The 21,729-nt window shown below is 44.3% G+C and overlaps 1 protein-coding gene across 4 annotated transcripts in view; it reads right to left on the reverse strand.

Moving 5' to 3' along the window:
* The window catches only part of PIGG (phosphatidylinositol glycan anchor biosynthesis class G (EMM blood group)), a 184,460-nt gene that overhangs the window by 84,962 nt on the left and 77,769 nt on the right, over nt 1-21,729 (reverse strand). For all 4 annotated transcript variants that reach the window (XM_090038961.1, XM_090038962.1, XM_090038958.1 and 1 more), the window contains 2 exons: nt 16,791-17,008; nt 11,827-12,108 (listed from right to left, as the gene is read on the reverse strand). In XM_090038961.1, coding sequence (XP_089895087.1) covers nt 11,827-12,108; nt 16,791-17,008 — 500 coding nt within the window. The remainder of the gene's footprint in view (nt 1-11,826; nt 12,109-16,790; nt 17,009-21,729) is intronic.

Here is a 21,729-nt window from a genome sequence, read left to right on the forward strand (position 1 = left end):
ATAGCAGGGTGTGGGACCCAGGGCAAATCAGCTTGTGTGGGGCCCCCTTTACCATCCCATGGCACAGTCACACCAGTAAATGAATGTCACAGCACACCACATGCAGGGGGAGGAGTGATGGCCAGAATTTCCAGCCAGAACAGTTAAACAAACATCTAACACGCTGGGCAGGTAGGTGGGCTACACCACAAATGCAGCAGCCACTGCCAAACATAGGAGGGGCCACAGCCTCTCCACCCATCTCTGCGGGGCCCCTTGGCTGCACTCCCTGCGGCTACAGGTTCCACAGGATAGGATGGGCCAGCCCTGTTTTCCAGCTGTGGTCCAAAATGAGCCACCCAGGGTCAGAGGTGGGAAGACAGACAAGTGCTAGAACTCCACTGTCACTGTTCATCTCTGAAGCAGCACAGGAAATGCTCCTGCAGATGAAGATCTCTGCCACTGAATGCCCCCAAAGTCCCACATCTGCAGACCAAATCAAAAGTTTCCACATGTCCAATCTGGATGGCAGACCATAGGTAGTTGACCACTGCTCTAAGGTCAAACACTGGGGACTGTGGCAGAGTACCTTTGGTGCCTGCCACTTTAAGGTTTCAGAGCAGCCTGCAGGTGTGGGTTAGCCTTGATCAGGTAGTCACATGACCCCAGGAGGGCCCTGGGATTGGAGGAGGGGGAAAAGCAGCCTCCGTTTTAACCCAGGCCCCCAGAGCTGGAGCAGCAGTCTGCTGCTGGTAGCTGGAAAGACACCACCCAGCTGAGCTACTCCTCAGGAACATCTTGGAGGTAAGGGCAGGAGCTATGGGGATGGTAGGAGGCTCCTGGTCCTGAGTATGACTTGAAACTGCACCCCACTGGAGAACGATGGTCTGGAGGGGCTACACCCATGGCAGGGTTGCTCCCCAGAAATGCCAGGTTAGTTGCCTCCCCAGTGAAAGGCAGGTAGGGGCACCTTGAAATCCCAGCCCCCACAGCCTGGTGGGTTACCCCAAACCAGGGACAGGCATGGGGACAGGTACAACTAGAGAGAGGCACCTGAGCTCATAGAGTGAAAGACCCCGATGGCATAGGACCAGGCACACCTAGTAAGAGGCATCTGAGCCCCACAGGGTGAAAGACCTCAATGGTCCCAGTGAGGGGGCAGAAGTACATGGAGGCCCACACAGAATAAGGTGCATGCTAGTGCTCCAAAGTCCTAGGTGTGAGAGGGGCCAACAGCTGAGTTCAGCCCTGAGTAAGGTATAAGGCCATGGGTCACGTAGAGTAGGGTCTGTGAGTTTTTTTGGGACTGTGATGGTAAGAAAGTTAGCGGTGATGTTCCTGAAGTCATATTCATGGATTCTAACCCTTAAGCACACTGTATCTCTAATCTTGATTTCCAACTGTGATAACTTACCCTGAAACAGAAAAACACTGATCCCATTTGTTCCTGACAAGATTTTCCTGGAACGCTGAATAATTTTTCAAAGCCAAGCATTTACTACCCAGCATCATTTTGGGTAACAAATGAAAGAAGAGGTCTCTTAGTGTAAAGTGCAGTATGATACTGTCATAAATAAGTTGGAAAAATATATAGAGCACAAAAATTCAGCATAAAAGTTGTATTTCATTTTATTCATGGAAGTAGGGCTCTAGTACTGCTCCATGATGAACACTTGAAAAACTGTATCATTTGTTCATATATCTAATGAAGGGCCTTATTGCTGACTCCCACTTTATAAAATATTTGACCTATTTTCAGGAAAGTCAAAAGGTAGCTACAGACAGCACCACTAATATCTCAAGTATCTTGGGCTCAGGCTTTCCACTAACAGAAGTCAGTATTAAGAAATCTGTTAGGATTCATAAACAGGGTGAATTAAAAAAAAAAAATCAATGATTTTTTTTAAATCTAAAAAAAAAAAAATTGGATTTTTAATTTTTTAAATCATCAATAAAATATTTAATTTCTCTCTCATTTAAAAGTAACAGCTACAATTAAATCTCATCACAAACATGCTAAACCTACACTTACAGTCTCATAAAAATGAATTAATAGCTCTGTCTCACTCTCACATGATGAGTTACCTACCAATCAAACATTGGCATTCATTTTCGTTTTTCATCTCATGAAAATGTCTGTCCAACCTACCTACCAGCTCTTGCTTCTTGAAGGGTCTGGGCTTTCAGTTTCTCAGCAAACTAAACTCACATGTGCAAAAATACAAGCTGGATAGAATTGTTGTTGTTCTGTGCTTATGTGGTGGTAGAGTTGGGCCAAGCAAGGCAGAGGAGTTAGTTAAGACAGTCTTAAAGACAGAGAGACAATATAGGAAAGAACAGAAGCAGAGTAAAAAGGAACAGTGGAGTGGACTGGAAAGAAAAAGGGAAGACATTATTCAGTAGGTGCCCATCTCAGTTCGATTATCCACTCCCATACAGCTTTAGCATGTGTGCCCAGTTTTGGACATTATGGGACCTCGTACAATCCCGGAAGAGACCCTCGGTCACTTCGGGGAAAACCCCAAAACTCACCTGCCACAACTGTGGATGGATCGTCAGTGGTGGGGACTCACGTTGAAGGGACCTTTGGAGTTGCAGGACCTCCCAGTGTACATACTTGGGGCTTCACCTCCCCTACACCGTCCACACGCCAGCCCTTGAGATTAGCCTCAAGATCTTAGTGCAGCTTGCCCTCCAGTGATGTCAATTCCAGATCTTCATGCTCCCTATGCTTTCATTAGTCCAACCTTCATTTCATCTTGACCCAGGGGCTTCTGGATGTTCTACCCACGGAGATGTGTCTCAGTAGCCTGGTGGTTCCATCCAGAGATGTAGGATACCGCTGCCCTTTTTCTCCACCAGAATTCCCTTACTGTCACCTTAAGACTTATCTACATCAAAGTAATCAGCGAGAGCCTGCATCAAAGTAAAAGAGGGAGAAAAGAAAACCAATGGACCAAGAAAAGGAAAGGAACAATCCCAAACCAACTATAACTACAGTTAAATAAAGGACTGAAAAGAAAAAGGAGAGGAGTATTGGACTGTATAGCCCTCTTTCCTCCACCAAACTCTAGCCTCATCCTAGCACATCTCCTTAACTAGGATCTGCATCCTTGCCCCAGCAGTGGTCTTCCTCAGCTCTTCGCTGAGCTGCCTCGGGTCCCACGCTCCCATGTCATCTGCCACCAGCGTGGGACATTCCTTCCAACTATGCCGGTGCCAATGCCAGCCTCCGCATCAGATCTTCTTGCTTCTGTCAGTGCTGGGTGCACCCGGCGTGGGGGATCCCTGCAGCTTCTCCTGCTCCTGGCGCCCCCACTCATTCCCTCTCGGAGCCGGGTTTTGAATCTGCCCGGTGGTGTCTTCTGCTGACGTCACCCAGCTCCAGCTGCAGATAAGCGCAGCTAATGAACCACGCGGGTTTTTATTTTGTTTTCTCCGATCGTCGATGTCCTAAAAGGGGTAAGTTCTCTTCTTTTACTGGGTTTTTCTTTTGCAATTGGGTTCCTCTTGTCCCGGGTTCCCTGGTGGGCAGGGCTCCTTGCTCTCCCATGACTGTACCCCCAGGACACAATAGTACACACACAGCTTTCTATATTCCCCCACACGTTTGCTACAGAAAAACCATCATGGTTTCTGGGCATGAGAGAGACCTTATCTGGGAATATTTTGAAAAAAATTCCTTCCCTGGGTAAAAAAGGAAAATGTGTTAAGTGTAAGCAGTGCAAGAAGGAGATGCAGAACCTAGCTGCAAGAATGAAACATCATAATGAAAACTGCTTATTGGCAAAAAATGATGTGGATATGTCTGAAAAAATGTGGATCAACTGGTTAGGACATAAATTGGATGCTTATCTTGCTGGGATCCTATGACCCCAGCTGACTTCCTGCCTTTGGGCAGGGGGCTGGACTCGATGATCTCCCGAGGTCCCTTCCAGCCCTAATGTTTATGAAATCTATGAAATAATTCACTTTGCAATGCATCATTCTTCAAGACTCTCTCTATGCCTTTTAGTATAAGCGTGTGTAATCTGTGCCGCTCACCAGTGAGCTCTAGTCATATGGATTTTTCCAGCTTTGCCGTCACTTGGGGAGAGGACAGCTTGTTACTATGTTAGATTCCAGAGGAGCCTCAGGGTTTCTTTCCTGCCACGTCTTGCTGGAATAAATGTGTTTAATTGGGAAGAAGATGGTATATCCCGCCTCTCCTGGTACCTTCCTTCAATGTTCCTGTCCATCTTCCCATTTGGGGCTCTGCCTCCCCTACACCTCACCTAACGCCAACCAACAATGTTATTTTCCTGGTTTTCTAGGTCTGGTCCAGCATAGTTACAGTTAGCTTGGGTTGCTGAGTTACACTGTTCAGCTTCAGACGTTATCTCATCTGGGTTATTCAGGCTGTATCGGGTCCAGCCTAAATTCCTTCCTGACCCCAGGTTACCTTGCTCCACATCATCCCTCTCTCTCCTCGTCTGTACTTGCTGCAGTTCAAATGTCTGGTTCTTCTTTTCTCCTTAGGTTCCTGCTCAGTTCAGTCCTGACTGGAGGTGCCTGGAGTCCACAGCGTCCTTTCAGGTAGGTCCTTCAGCCCTCTTGGGCTCAGCTTATATTCAGAGGCCCCTTCCTGGGGCAGCCACCAGTGGGGCTCTGCTCCGCTCTGGACCACTCTAGGCCCACTGGAAAACTCACTTCTGGTCCTTTCAGTCTCCCTACCACCAGGCTTTTTCTCCCAGCTTCAAAGGGCCAGCTGGCAAATCCACACCAGCATGCTGCCATGAAGTGCGCGCATACCAGCATGGGAGCTGGTTCCAGCTCCTCCAGAATCTGTTGTTCTTTTTTCTTTCTCTTTCCCCTGACGCGGCAATTTTCTGCCACAGCTTCACTTCCAGCATGTTCCCAGCTTGGCGCGGCGTCTCACCAGCTCCACTCTTCACCCACTCCAGGTAAGTTTTTTCTCATAGCCTTGTGCCTGCCACAGTGTGATTTAACAAGTACATTCCCAAGCTGTTTGATATGTTGGATATTGCTAGAAAAAAAAAGTTTAGCTTAGCTCATCCTTATGGCTTGTTTAATTAGCTAACTAGGTTTAGAATCTATCACCCAAGTTTATGGTACAGAAAGCTGCAGTAAGAGAAATCTAGAGTTGTCAATTGCCGCAGTATCATTTTCTTATATTATATTACATAACACATGCCCCTTGTTTTGGAACATCATGGCCCCAAACCATAATGGTGATACCATTAATCTATTTCCTATTTTACTTCAGCATAACTCAGCTTTCTCAAGGGAACCCTATACTTGTTTCTCAAAAAACAGAAGTGCCAGTGAGTTCACTGGGGCTTACTCCAAAATTAAGCGCACTCTAAGTGCAGTCAGTCTTAGCTTTTTTGGTAATTTGGAATCAGATCTGCATTCTTGCTGAAAAAATGTAAATGATTAACTGAATAATAGAATTAAAAGAATTAAGACGAACAACTATTCAAAAATCATTTTTGTTTCAGGATCCCATTTAAGCATAAGAGACTTTAACAGTCTATCTGTAACAACTTCAGAGTCATCTGTTGGTACTTTTAGCAGCAGTACCACAACTAAACATATTTCAGACAACAAAGTATCAGTAGAAAGCAAAAGATTTCAATCATCCAGTAAAATCACCACCATGGATGAGTTTGTAGTAAGGACCAGTAAATACCAACACGACACCATAGATGAAAAGATTGCTTGGTTCATTTTTGCCACAAATTCTCCTTTTCGCATTGTTAACAATATACACTTTGTTGACATGGTTAAGTCCTTACGGCTAGGCTACACTCCACCTGGTAGAGCAGACATTGGTGGAAGGTTGCTAGATACAGTGTATGAGAAGGAACCTGAACAGTGTGCAAGAAATACTGAGGGGAAATATGCCAGTTTAAGCCTGGATGGGTGGAGCAATGTACACAATGACCCAGTAATATGTGCCTGTGTGACAACAGAAGATGGGGTTCCATATCTCAGACGGGGGGCAGGGAGGCAGAAGGAGATCATCAGGAACCTGCATTCCATGGGAGGTACAGCAGTACAGCACAGGTAAGCAATAAGGGGCCCATTGGGCATCAGAGCTGGCGAGCAACAAAGGCGCCGGCCACAGGGCTCAAGTGCCTATACACTAATGCTAGGAGCACGGGGACCAAGCAGAATGAACTAGCACTCCTGCTTGCAGAAAACACTTACGACTTAGTGGGGTTAACAGAAACCTGGTGGGACTCTACCCACGACTGGGCAGTAAACATGGAGGGCTATACGCTATACAGAAAGGATACAGTGAGGAAGAGAGGGGGAGGGGTTGCACTCTATGTCAAGGAGCATTATACACCAACCCTTATCAAAATGGAATCAGGGTAGGAGAAAGTAAAAGGATTATTGGTTAGGATACATGGAGATCAAAGAGAAAGGGATTTGGTCCATTTTGCTTCAGCTTCACTGAAGTGAGCAGAAGGATCCAAATTAATTCTCCCTCAAGATTTTCAATGGAATTCTATGGTTGACTGTTTTGAACAATGTATTAAGAACTGGCTTATTCTCATAAAAAAAATTGTGAAGAAAACTGTGATAAAATAGATGGAAGTATCTCATCCAAAGTATATCTAACATTGGATTAAAGAGGAATGTACAGGATATGCTCAGTATACTGAAACCTATATCCATAGCCTTAAACAAACTTCAGAGAAATTGTTGCTGCATCGCTGATGCTGTTGAAGTTTTGAAGGCACTTCAAGAGACATTGAAGAAAGAAATACCTAACCAGAAAGGTAAACTGCAGGCAATAAAGAAGTGAATGCATCAAGAACTAACTCCACCTCATTTTCTTGCGAACATTCTCAACCCCAAATATAAAGGTAGATGCCTAACTTCTGAAGAAGACGATGCTGCTATGACATGGGCATCTCAAAATCACTCCGCGGTTATGCCAGTCATAATAAATTTTAGGGCTGGAGGGGAACCATTTAAATGGTACATGTCTACCGATGATGTTTTGAACAAAGTGACACCACTGAATTGGTGGAAAACATTAAGGCTGTGTGAAGCTTCAGTCCCTGATTCGATTCAGCAGAGATTTGTCCTGATTTGGTGGCCAAATCTCTGAATCCGAATCAATGATGTAAACTGCCTTGATTTTAAATCAACCCACCCTGTTCATAAAGGGCTGCAACATTATTAAAAAAAACTTTAAGGCTGCTTACAGGCATGAAAAAAAACAAAACAGTGTTTTGCTTTCAGCTCAGCATGCCCCTACACCAAGCATAGCACGTGCCAGAAGAGGCATCATGTTAGTTTGACCCAGCTTGTCCAATGTCTGTATAGATTAGGCGCTTCAGCAGGGCTTTTCCATGCTTTTATCTAAAAGCTGATTGAATGAGCTGAAAAAGCCCAGCTGAAGCACCCAATCTATACAGATGCTGGGGAATGGGATCAAACTTCCTCTTCTGGTAAAGCGCTGTTTCGGGGGGGGGGGGTGTTAACATCTCTCAGCACCCTAAGTGTCATCAAAGGAAGGGGAGATGTTGGAAAGATGTAGTAACCAGAAGCTATAAATAACATCCAGGAAGCAGATGCTAACACTGCTGGCAGCATCATGATCTCCAGAAAATTTGTGAACTTAGTTATCAGCTTTTATAGTCAGCCATCAGAAAAAGCCTTAACACATTAATTTCTTTACAATTATCTCTCAGAATTTTTTCAAGAAAACATCTTCAGTTAAATCCTAAACAAGGCATCAAAATGATGTTTCCACAACCCAAAAGTTGAACGAACTGTGATCCATGTCCATGGGTGAGGTGATTTTATAACTTGAAAAACAAAGTTACTTTCAAGCTGAAAGCAGATCAGTACAGATACAGGCTTTAGGAACACACTGAGTGTTCCTTCATGTCCTCAGGCACTGGTTTCTCTGCTAAGTTGTGTAGTCTCTGAACAAAACTTTTAAATCACTTGGACAACCATACAGACTTTTTCCAGACAGACTTTTGAAAATATATTTTGTCCACATAAATTGCAAAATCATGGTGAATTTCCTAAACACTTCTATCCTATTTAAAAAGTTAGTAGCTGAGGGTCTTTTTATATCGTGTGACTAAATTAACTCTTGCTCATGAAAAATTACGTTCAAGGGGAAAGCTAACTGAAATTATGATCTAGTTCAAATGAATGGGATACAATTTTTAGCTGAGTTTTATGACAAAGCCATAGCATAACTTCATCCTCAGCCTGAAAAAGAGAAGGCTGAGAGGAGGCTTGGTAGCAGTTTACCGCTACATCAGGGGAGTACATCAGGGCTCGGTGAACAACAGTTCACCAGGGCGCCCCCGGGGAGAACCAGAAGTAATGACCACAAACTCCTGGAAGACCATTTCAGGCTCAACATTAGGAAAAACATCGTCACGGTCAGGGTGTCCAGACTGTGGAATAAACTCCCGCCAGAGGTAGTGCAATTGTCTACCCTAGAAATCTTCAAGAGGAGACTGGACAGTCATCTTCCTGGGGTCATGTGACCCCACCTGTCTTTCCTGCCTGGTGCAGGGGGCTTGACGCGATGATCTTCCAGGGTCCCTTCCAGCCCCTTCCAATCTGTGAATCTATAAACCTATGAATCCTTGGAGAACAGTACATGTAACAGTACATGGACAGTCCACCATTTCCTTGCTTACCTAAAGCAACTGCCACAAAGAAAATGATCCTCAGAAATAAGTGGCATATAAGGAGGTCCATAAAATGGTCCTGTAAACTTGGGAAAGTTTACAGGACCAATGAAGTCATCACTTTATGTATTGGCAGGAGTAGACTAAAGAGGCACCTCAACTGTCTTCTATGGGGTATGAATAAAGACCTTCCCAAAAACAGGATGGCCGTGCAGTAGCAGCAATTAAATCAACAATTAAAGGAGATGAGCAAAGTTGCTAAAAACTAGCATGGAGCCTAGCATGGCCACAAAAGGAACAGAGAATCAATGCACTCTTTCCCACAGCCCTAACTGAGAGCTTCATTATTTTAGTTATATAAGATTTCTAAGTAATTATCTTAGACAGTGATATCCAATTGTATGCAAAGATCAAAGGACATTCTACCAAACGGAGAAAAAATGTTTGCAAAAAGGAGTTATGAGGTCAAAAATGTTTGAATTCACAAGAATCGCAGTGGGCATCTCAACTGTACTATCAAACCCTCCTGCTTCACAGTTAACAAAGGAGCTGAAGAAGAGGAGAATACTCTTAGTTTTCATCTACATCTATTAATAGCATAAGGATGTTTCTTTCTAAAAGTCTGGTTCCTGAAGGTTGGGTTTGTTTTTTTTTTAAGAAAGCTGGTATGTAGCAAGAGAATTCAAGTAGTGATGTAAGAACCTTGTTTGCGGTCAGTTTCACCAGATGAAGTTTTTGAGCGATCTAGTTACTTAAAATGTTACAGATGGGTGAATGAAATAGGGATAAACCCTCTATATACCAAATTTCAGGCAATGAAAAGAGAAGAACACAGTAAATTCTAACTTGATGCTTCAGCACCTGGAAGGAACTTAGGGTGCATGGGAACCATGCCATCTTCAACAGCCTCAAATAGAACAAATCCATAACTCAGGATTAGCACAATGCTCCCCCAATTAGAGCTTGACAGTGTTCTAACTTGTGCCTCCAGAAGCACATTTCCCTCAGATATCAGATCGGCGCAGATAATACTGAAATGAGAATAATGAGTAGTGCAATTCAGGAGTTTCATTTAAACTTTTGCCTCAAGTGGCTGTTTAGCATGCAGCTAGGTCTTGCACAGCTCAAAAATCTCTTGAACTTTTACTCCAAAGTAGGCCTTCACCTTTATTTTCATGCTAAAATGTTCTAACAGGTATTGTTAAATATGTAAATGATTATTAAAATAATGTATATACTGATAGCTTCTATGAGCAAAGTGCTGTGTAAATGGATAGTAATGGATGAAACAGAAAAGATGGACAGCTCCAACACCTAATTTAGGAAGACAATTAAGTCAAATTCAAAGGAAGTTTATCCTTATTCATTATTTTTCATATTGGGAGAAATGAAAAGCCAATGAAAATTTGAATAAAAACTTGCAGTCTCAAAAAAAGTGTGGGCTACACTGTATTTACTTGAATCTAAATCGATCCTGAATTTAAGATAACTCCCCAATAATTAGATTCTATGTATAGAAAAATTATACATTTGTTATACTTTTCTAGGTATAGAAATTAATTATTGCAAGGTTGTCTTGAATTCCTCCTCCCCAACACTGCTACTGGATCTGCATGCAGGCCGAGGGTGGACTGCCATTGTGCGCTCCAGGCCAGGGGTGATGCCAGGCTCTTCCCAGCAGGGGGCTGGGCCAAGGCTGCACTCAGGGCAAGCAGCAGCACTGGGAGCAGGGCTATGGTGGGGAGAGGGGCCAAACTACAGCCAACTCAGAACCCCTCCTCCCAGCGCCGCCCCGCCTGCCCCGAGCACAGCTCTCGTCCAACCCCCTGCCTGGAAGAGCCCGGCACTGCCCCTGGGCCAGAACACACAGTGGCAGCCCACCCTCCCCCCGCATGCAGATCCAGGAGGCACACCCCCTATGCCTCCCCAGGGGGTAAACACAGTGGCAGAAGTGCCCTCCCCTCCCCCATGGACAAGTCACTCATGGTTCGGTCCCACCCCCCCACCGGGCAGTACCTGCCCCAGCTCCACTTCCTCCCTCACCGTGGGGGCCTCAATCTGCCCCCTCCACACCCCTTCCCTCCACTCCACCCCTTGCCCAGAACAGATTTACCAACTGGACACTGCTCTCCAAGCTGCTGGGCTGCGTATCGGTGATTGGTATCAGTCGATATGGCTCATTAATAACCAGGCATCGGTATCAGTCAAAAAAATCTTTATTATTCACCCCTATTATTCAGCACATCTATCAACTGATGTTTATTAATTGATTCCTTTTTTACTATTTCTAACAAAACAGAGTTCTGGTTGGCACCAATAAGTTAAGCTAATTTTAACATGGGTGCATGTTTCAGAAAAAAGTTTAGTGCTGGGCTAGGGGGGATAGTTGCAGGCTGGTTATATGCATGAGTCTTTTAGAAATATTCACTGCTATTTCACAGTGGGAAAGAAGAGGATATTAAAAATCTGATTCTCTTAGGTTTTTCTGACTTTCTTTTTTTTTTTTAAATTTAGCCGGTACGTAACTTAAGACTAACCAGTCATCCCATCGCAAAATTTCTTAACATTCTAAGGATCACAATCAAGACAATATGGAAATTATATAGCTTCCATTTTAACTGTTTGTTAAAATGATAGTTACTATCAGATAAAGGAGAGCAATCATATTTATACATTTCATGTCCAGTTTTAAAATTTGAAAAATCTTAAAGAGCTGTCTATATGAAACAGTACAGCTTTTATGAAAGGTACTTTGGGAAAATGTTTTAAGTACTTGGGGAAAATAGGTGTTTATGTTCAGTGCACAGTGTTTTCATATCATCCACATTGCTTCAGTTGCAACCATGTCATAGTGTAACACCATAAAAAACTGTGTTGTATAATTGTTTCTGATATAGCTAATCAAATGCAAAATAAATTACACTAATTAGAACCTAGCTTAAAGTAATATGAAAATGAACACTTTTTATGATCTTCATTGCAGCAATCAGTATGATAGCAGAGTGAATGTATCAGAATATATCACACTTCAATTCCATTAATTAAGCAAATTAAAGTTATACTATACCTTTAACTCCTATATACCAGGAACTTCAGATACAAAACTCTGCTGGTTAATGCATCAGAAAAAGCAAAAGATAAAATTATACTTCTTGGTAAGTGGTCTCACCTTTGCTGGAAGTTTATTATTCATAAATATCTTTCCAAGGGCAGATAAAATTATGCACATCAGTGCAGAAATCAGCATCATCACTCCAACTGCCATTAACCATGAAATACTGCAGAAATAGCACAAACTTTCTGCTGATGTGCATACAATTACATGAACTGCGCAGAGCATCAGACATATCAGGTAAAACAGCAGAGAGAACAGGGCAGACGAAAGTGGCACTTCAAATTCAGCCTTACTGCTCAGTGCTTTTGGAAGACTAAGCAAGAGCAGAAATAGAACCTAGAAGAAAAAGTACAATTACTGGGCTAGTCAAAGTGGATTCAGGACTACAGTAATGTAACTAGGGCAGGGCAAGCAGGATACCAGTCCCAGGTGCCAACTTAAAGGCGGTACCCGTATGACTCCCTGCCCTCAGAGTCTCTACCAAGCCAGGTGCAGCCCAGCCACAAGAGATGGGCAAGTATAGCTCCATGCCCAGCAGGGTATTTGGACTGGTGTAGATTACTCTTCCACCTTTGAGAAGCTTTGCTATGGGAGGCACCTCCTTGCCCCCAGCGGTTGGGACAAACAGGGTACCAAGAGCAGCCCCCAGGGAGCCCACACCACTGCCTGTCCCTCATTGGTAGCAGCCTGAGCCTGATGCTAAGACAGCAGCAGTTGCAGCTGTCACTCACATGAGGTGAGCCCAGGAAGGTAAGACTCCTCTTTCCCCCCTCCCCACCCCACTCTCCTGTAGTCAGCATAATCCCCACTTGGGTGGGGACCCAAGTGCTGAAAGAACTTGTGATATCTCTGCAGGATTGGATTAAAGAGTATCCATTAAGTATTCACATAAAAATAGAGGACATTATTTCTATTCACTGGTACTAGTACATATTATTTATAGAAAAACCTTTAAAGTAGGTGTTACAGACCACACCAGGCAGCTGTATGTCAAGTTTAACTGCAGAATTAAGAACATACTGCCATTTGTTAGTCTTTTTGAGGTTACATACATACTGTTGCACAAAGGACTAGATCCTGCTAGTTGTCTGTGTACAGAGTTTCCACTGCAAAAATATGGTATGATGCATGAAGTAGCTTTCAAGAACATTAAAGGGGCAGGAAATGTTCTAGTATATTTTACATATAACTTGTTCCCTTCCTTCCTTTCTGTTTTGTTATTCTGATTTCTTGGTTTTGTTTTTTTAACAGTATATGAACTCCTTGAGTAAAGCAGTGAGCAACTGGCAAAATACGGACCAACCCATGCATGGTATGGGCAGAATTGTAAGTGTCCACTCACAAAATTGAGTTAGCGGAGTTGAACTCTAACCAATACAATTTCTGCTACTCCAGCACAACACTGATGAGCAGAAAAAAGAAGCTCATGCCAAAATATAAGATGGTCTGAAATGTGCAGAAACTGTATTAGGAGTAGAGTGAAATCAAATTTGTTGGGTTTTTAAGGCAAAACTTAACACAAAAGTAAGTGCACTACACCACTGTACCACATATCCCATCTCTTCTCCTTATTTTTAATAAATTGATACAATCAGCTAACATTTATATTGTAACTAGCCAATTGTCCATCAAGAATGATGGGGGGGCAGAGAAAGAGAGAGAGAGAGACACCCATGTCTGGCCCCTGCTCCCCCCCTACCTGTGCTTCGGGTCTCGTCGTGCTCCCCTGCTCCCCCCAAGTCTGGGCCCCTTTCACCCCACCACCAAGCTTCAGGTCCAGGCCTATTCACCCATCCCCCTGCCTCCCCTCCCCACTCTCCCAGCTGTTGGCAAGGCCCAGCAGCGGCGGCACCAGCAGCGGGGCACCATCACCATGCCCCCACCTCCCCCTCCCTGTTGGCTTTTATTGTAGCCCAGCAACAGTGGCACACTCCCTGCCATCATGGCAGGCAAAGACAGAGTCCTGCGTTCAGCCCTGCCCCTGCTTCTCATCCAGTCACGGGAGAGGGCAAATGGGCCCACTCCCCCCACCCTCACCCCTGCCACTTCAGGCCTGGGGCCATTTCCTCCCCTGCTTTGGGGCTGTACTTGCGGCACAGCAGCGGCAGTGGGGTACCGGAACCTCTTCCCACCACCCCACTCTCCTCCCTCCCCCTCCCTGCCGGCTTTTGTCAGAGCCCGGCAGCTCCGCATCCCCCCATGGCTGGCCCCGCCCCCGGTTCTCATGCAGTTGGGGATGGGGAGGGAATAGGTCCGCTCCCCCCCTGCTTCATCGCCGCCACCTGCAATAGCCCCCCGCCCGACTCCATCCCCTGTGTCCCTGCCATCATGACAGCACTCAGCCACATCGTCTCCTGTCTGAACACTCTTGGAGCACTCTCATTGGTTGTTTCAGTCAGCCAATCAGACAGCAAATAAAGCATTATGAACAGATAGACTAAAGCTTTTATAATATTAGAATTCTTATATAATAAAGGGCTTTGTCTGCCTGCCTGTCTGTCAGTCACACTCTTGGAGCACTCTGATTGGTTGGTGAAACAACCAAAGTGTGGAGCACTGCTATGATGGTGGGGACCAGGGGAACAAGGCACGGGGGTGGCAGCGCTCCCCCCATGCCCAGCCCTCCCCATCCCCCATCGTTCTTGACGGGCAATTGGTTAGTATGCTTATAATTCCCAGTTAGACATAAAGACACTAACATATCTCTGTAAATCCTACCTTTTTTGTACAACTGATGCAGTATTTTACCCCTATTCCAAGAATAAGTATATGTTAGGTTACAAGCAAACACTGACAATCCCTTGTCTGATTAATCCTTCCTAGTCCACTCCCTGAGTAGTCCTTCCTAGAAGCAGCTCCAAGGATTGCATGCTCTGCTATAAAGGAAATATATGGAGTATGTCCAGGCAAGCATGTACATGCGTTACCTCAAGGGCAAATAGAAGTGCTACATATTTGTGCCACTGATACTTCTCCACAAGGAATGCCCTTGCATGCACGCTCTGGCACAGGACAAATTGCCCTGGGTGGTATAGGGAAGGCTGGGACTAGCACCTGGGCACCAACAACCTTACCTATAATCCTGGGGGCCTCCTGGAGCTGCAGCAGCAGCGATCTTGCCACATGCAGCCTGTCTGGAAACGACTGTGGCTCCAGTTGGCCAGGCTCCAGTTTTGAGCAGCACATGCTGCTGCCATGCGCACTACCCTACTTTTTTTCTCCATGAGCTTTTTTGCTGCTGGCATTTCCTGGTATCTAAATTTAGCTTCATGCTGCAAAAATGCAGTGCAGACAACCAAATCATATGCATAGGATGCATTCTGTGGCACTTCAAAGGCTTTGAGGTGCCGCAAAGAGCACGTGAAAGCTCATGTGGATGCATCCATTATGTTTAGGAGGCATCTGCTTGATTCAGTGATGTACAACTTCTAATTAGCCTTAGACCACACACCTCACAGGCTACACCAGCAGGGGCTCCACTAGAGGGTGCCACAGGCCCCAAACTGCATAATATGGACAGATGGATGGGCACTCCCCTACACTGTTGCACCAAGTGCACAGGCAGGCAGGTGCTTCCTCACCCTGTCGCATTGCACAGGGGTGCTTCCCTATTCTGATGTACCACGTGGCAAACAGGTGCTCCTTCACCCCACTGCACTGTGTACAGCTGGGCATTCCCCAACTCTGCTGCACTGTGCACACGTGCTGGTAGGAGCTCCCCTATCCTGTTGCACCACATGCATGGGAGCAGGCATCACATGCGTATTCCCATGTTGCACCACATGTATGTTGCACCAAATGTGTGCTCTCATGAAGCACAGCACCCCACTTCACCTTCTGCTTCCTCTAGGTTCTCCTACGGCACCATGCCACAAAGCCACTTGAGGCTGCCAGGTTACAAGCACCACAGGCTGTGCTGTGCTGTGCCATGTTATCCCCGCCCCCTGGGGCTGGGTCAGACAGCAAGGCTGCATCATGGGGTCATGACCTCTGATACAGCCAGAATGACAGGGGCAGTGGCAGCTTGGTGAGAGCCTGGTGGCACCTATTTGAAGCTGAGGCAGGCACATATTAAGCCCTCACTGGTGACCAGTTCAGCAGCCTGGCTTCACTAATGAAGACCAATTACTATTAACCTCCGAAACACCAAAACAAAATAATTACTTCCCTCCAATAAATGTTTTTTTGAAAACATGTTGATAGCATGCATTCCCCCTTTTGGAGTGTAAACACCCCTTAAGCATAAAATACTATATGATAACATGCTACAACATTTCACTCAAACTATATATCATTTGCAAAGACTTCAGTGAGGCCAAATATTTCAGCATTCACTGTGCCAAAGGTAGAAAGCAGGAGAGACCATGGCATTAAAGAACAAGGAATCACAGGTGATCCTAGGCAGGACACCAACCTCCTTTCTTCTTTGAAACTAGATAATAATTAATCTCCTGCTTCAGAATTCCTTGGACACATCTTTATATCTATTGCCTTTAACTATAATTGTAATATGCGTCCCTGAAGTGAGCAGAAATGGGAGAAGGGACAGGATTTAGAGAGACTTAGGCCTTCAAACACAAAACAATGCTCCTAAATCTAATCATTTGTCTGGAAGGTTTTAGTGCATTGATATAATGAGATATGAACTTATTACCATCAGGAACCAGTATAGGCATATCTGTCAATGTGCATGTTTAAATAGACCAACTCTCTTCAATGAGTAATATAAAACTAATAGATGAAGGAATAGTTCTAGCACATCTGCATGTGCCCTGTAAATATTGAAGTTACAGAGAATAAACTAACAGCTAAAACTTCCTTAAATTTAGTGCACAAAATAATTCTGTTGTTAAAAATATTCATGTTCTCTCTTTCAAGGAGAAAATAAGTCAATACTTACTTTCTCAAAAAACACCAGTCTGCAATATTACTGAGTACCAAGCCCGTATTAAGTAAACAAAACACAACAACTTAACCTTTCTGTTCTTGCCTTTTCATAGAAATTCATGGATTCATACCTCCAGAATTATTGTAGCCCCTACCATCATTGAATACATATCATATTGTGCCACTTGTTTGCTGAGCGAAGAACTCAGGATCTTCAGAGCCTCTAAGTATTGTTTAAGGACCTTTTTGCCAAGGTTTAAGAGTACTTCTGAATTATTTCCTTCTAGGTAGAGCCTGATCCAATTTCCATGGGATTTTTCTGCTACCTTAAAATGCTCAAATCCAGGATCTGGTAAAAAAAAAAAAATAAACACAGGTGAAATAATCAATATGTAAAGGAGACAATATCACAGTCCTTGACAATATTTTTAAAACTTCCAAGGAGAATATAAGAAAACTTTGCTGTAGGGAAACAGAAATGAATTTCATACAGACAAAATGACAGAAAATCTCTTAACAGCCAAGCACTTGTCTAATCAGCTGCTTAGCCAAAATAAAAGTGATTAATCTCAAAATAAGCAAACTGTGAAGACTCTCATAAGGAAAAATAGGTATTTCATTTTAGTATGTTTACCTTCTTTGAAAAACTTTCCAAAATAGCATGTATATGCTGTCAGACACATGCTGTCATATGTTTTCCATTAAAATCAATAAATTATTTAAGCTACCTACATATTATGTTAGCCTGGATACTGTTATAGTGGTAGGTTCTCTTTTGGGAACATTTACCTCCAGCTTCTCTGCTTACACACATTTTTCTCCCTAAAGTAATGTGGTATTAATACACTGGGTTCTAGTTTACATGATAACATTACCTACATTGCTCCCCCTCCTCCATTTTTCTGTCTCTCTCTAGCTCAGGGGCCAGCAACATTTTGGGGCAGAGTGCTATAAACACCCACAGCTTCTACTTAGATGTTGGCATGCCAAGGGCAGATGGTGAGGGAGCCACAGGAGGCCCAAATCCTGTTGTGGCATCACAGCCTACGCCCCTTCCCCACTGTCTGCCCCATGGCATGCATGTACCTGTCACCAACAATGAGCTGGGTCAGGGCTTTGCAGGCCCCAATGCAGCTGCTTGAAGCCTCCCCGCCACCTTCAGCAAGCAGCCCTGAGGCATGGGCACCCAGCAAAATGCCTTTGCGTGCCACACACTGAACATCTGCCAGGGACTGCCAACTCCTCCTCTAGCTTATTCTAAATTCTTTTTGAAATATATAGCGTACTATCAGTGTTATTGGTAGAAATGAATGTGTTTGAAAGAGAGAACCAACACACAATGGTTAATCATAGAACAAGCAGGCCAAGGCAATACCTTTCAATAAGTACTGGACATGGCGACATTGACATTAACGCTACATGGAACCCTGAAGAATATTCTATAACATGCTTTTATATCAGCTCCTCTTGGTATTAATAAAACTCATAAAATTATGGCATTAACACAGGAATGTGGCTGTATAATTTTTTTTCACTGCATCCTATTCATAGAATTTCAGAAAAAAGCCGCAAAACATTTTTAAAAATTTAATTTCATCAAGTGAATTTATAAATTACTGTATTTACCCAAATCCAAGATAACCCTGAATTTAAGATACCCCCCCATAATTAGATTCTATACACGACAAATTTATAACTGTTATAATTTTCCATGTATAGAATCTAATTAGTGGAGGATAATCTTAAATTAACGCCCCCACACACACTACGTGCAGGTGGTGGAGGGACAGGCAATGAGGCAGGCCACTGGGGGACAGGCAGTGAAGAATGTAGTGAGAGGGCATGTAGTAGGGCAGCAGAGTGTGGGGGAGACAAAAAGGGGGCAGGTGGTGGGGGGCAGGCACCCATGCTTCTACCCCACACCTGACTCTTCCCCCGCCTCCCCCAATTTATCTTTGCTCTGCTACCAGGAGGCTCCATCCCTGCTGCAGCCTGGAGCATGAAGCACATCTCCCACATCTCTGGTCCCCCAGTAGCAGCACAGAGCTAATTTCCCTGCTACAGGGCCAGGCTGGGGCTATGCTCCATGCTCCAGGTTGCAATGCAGATGGAACCTGTTGGTGTTAGTGCAAAGGTCAGTGGGAGTGGGAGGTGGCGCATAAGTCAGGCAGGATGGGGGGAATGGAGGAAGGGAGATGAGGGAAAGATGGGAGAGGCAGGGGCTCCAGGCTGTGGAGAAGCAGGAGAGGGCAGGCAGCAGCTGTGTTAGGTTAAGGACAGCTACTATACAGAAACTTGTGGCAGAAGAAAAACTGATAGGTTGAACTATGTATAGCAGCAGCACGACTTTAAGATTCCAAGAAAGGCTAGAAAAAAATGGCCATGTTAAAAAAAACCTCCCACACTTCTCTGAAGCAGTGAAGTACCAAAGTCCCACCTGCATATCCGCACAGATGCCAAGCTAGTTCTCTTTTTTTCTTTCAAGAAGCAGCTGCTTCATAAATATCAGATGCTTAACAATAAAAAGATTTAAGTATATAATATTTTGGTAGAAATCTGGACATGCACTTTCTGGTTGCTATCAATGGAAGCCCTATATTTTATACTAGTCTTTAGCTAAAACATTTTAGTGTCCAATTATCAGGAAAAATATTCAAACTTTCAATGTGTAAGGATATTGTAAAAGTGAGATTAAAGAGGAAAAGCCAGAGAAAAAAGTATAGTGTTAAGAAATTAAGGCATGGGAGAATGCAAGAAGAGACAAGGGCCATATCCTGAGATCCAGACTTCATATACACAGCATACCAACTCAGATGGATTAGTGACAACATGGCTTTTTACATAATTCTTGTGTCCCACATGCTGGTGTGGCTAGTTGCTATTCTGGGCTCCATCTTCTTATGTTGGCTGCCCATGGCCAGAAATGTGCTAGATGCTCTGAACACACCCCCTTTCCCTAATCCGACTCTTTGTTGTACCAGGGGCCATGAAACCGGCAAAAACCTAGGGTCTTCTTCCTAACCTGAAATCCTCCTGTAACCCTGTAAACCAAACTGTTACGTTATGATAGAGGAAGACAAAAGCACGTTTTAGCAGGACAAAATCACAATCTAGAAAATAAAGATAGAAAGCAGTACAGGAAAATACCATATTTACTCAAATCCAAGATTACTTTGTATTTAAGAAACCCCCCCAATAACTAGATGCTATATATGAGAAATTTAAGATTTATTATAATTTTCCAGGTATATACTCTAATTATTTGTCTCCCCTCACTACTGCTACAATGAGAAAAGCAGCAGCATGCAGTGAGGGGGAGTTATGTTGGGGAGGCAAAGCAGGTTAAACCTCCTGTCTTCTGCCCCCTACACTACTTCTTCCCCCTGCAGTCTGCCTGCCCCCCTGCTGCAGTGCAGGCACCTGATGCCACCCATGCCCCTGGTACCTGCTCCCCACAGCCTTTGCCCCTTCCCTCACCTCTATCCCTGCCCCACCCTTTCCCATAGCCTCTACTCCTCTCACCGCCTACTTACTGTAAGACATGGCTCTGGCTCCATTCTCTACCAGGGCCAGAGCTGCACTACTGCTGATTGGCCAGACAGGGGATGGAGTTTTGACATGCTCCATGTCCCTGGAGGGAATGGGAATGGAGCTGGAGCTGGAGCTGGAGCTGACAGTAAAGTAGGAGTGAAGAGACTACTCCTATTTTATGTATCTTCTTCATTTTGTCCATGTGAACTGTAAGCGGTTGGGCCTGAGGCTGTCTGAGACCATGATTTAAAGTACCTGATACAATCTCTCTTGGGGCCTACAGACACTACTGTAATACAATGAAAAGGGTCCATTCTATTTCAGGTGGGTTGCTCTGAATTGCATGGGAAAACAAGTCTATCCATGCTGGCCAGCATGCCAAGTCCTCAGGTAAAAGTATCTTTTTTTTCCTACGCTCAGTGTACTTTCTTCTCCTGCAACAAATCTCTCTGATACATTCAAAGGGAGGGAGATATGAATACAAGTATTCTTCACTATTCACAAAGACAAATTGAGCTTTCCCATAAAGAAGGGAAATACGTCATTACAAGGTGCATCTTGCTCAGGGTCCTCAAGAAGAGTTGAGATTCTGGGGACAGCCATTATCAAATACCATAATTTCTTACATACAACATGCACCTTTCCTCCCCAAATCAGCTCCCCAAAAATTGGGTGTGTTTTTTTAAGTGGGGAAGCTATTTTCTTCCCTGAAAAAAAAAGCAAGCCTGGAGACACTGTGCATGCCATGCAGCTGCCAATACAGCAGAGTCCTGTGTTAACTTTCTCAAAGTCATGGCTGAGCACTGTAGCTTATGCCCAAAGCAGGAAGTAAGCTGCTGGTAGTATCTTGATGAGGCTTATGATGTGGAAACAGCAATTTATGGGAAGTTATATAAAGAACTACTTAAAGAACTAACAAGCCACTTCTACATGGGATGCTTACTGCACAGTAGCTAATTAATAGCACATAACAGCATCACTGGGCATGAACCATGAAGGGATCCTACTGCACAGTAGTAATGAGCTATTGCACAGTAAGCATCACTAGACAACCGTGCCAGGACACTACTGTGCAGTAACGCCAGTTACTGCACAATCATTTAGTACTTGGTTATGCAAGTACTAAATGACTGCTCAGTAACAACTACACAGCAGGCAGCTCGTGTAGACACACCAACAGTCTTGTTACTGCTCTTACAAGGGTCTGGGGTCTAACCTTGTGTGATGTAGAGTAAATCCTTTTGGAAACTCAGTGTCCAGGATGTGTAGCAACCAAGCAGTCTGGGGAAGCAGCTGGCAGCAGAAACTGCTTGGTGCCCACACTTCTTAGATGCTCTATGGGTATCTAGGCACGTGCTCTTGGGTGGAGGAGGGGGTCCTTTAATTAGAATGACTCTCACCGCTCTAATCAAAAACCCCACAGCTTCATGCATATTCAGCATCCTGCGCTTCAAAACGGCAGTGGGGGCACTTTAACTAAAGTTTGTGTGACAAGCCTTAATTAAAGCACTCCCACCACCATTTTGAAACACAGGGACA

Source organism: Crocodylus siamensis, chromosome 3, assembly GCF_052110815.1.
Source record: "Crocodylus siamensis isolate JL-2025a chromosome 3, ASM5211081v1, whole genome shotgun sequence".
Classification (NCBI taxonomy): domain Eukaryota; kingdom Metazoa; phylum Chordata; order Crocodylia; family Crocodylidae; genus Crocodylus; species Crocodylus siamensis.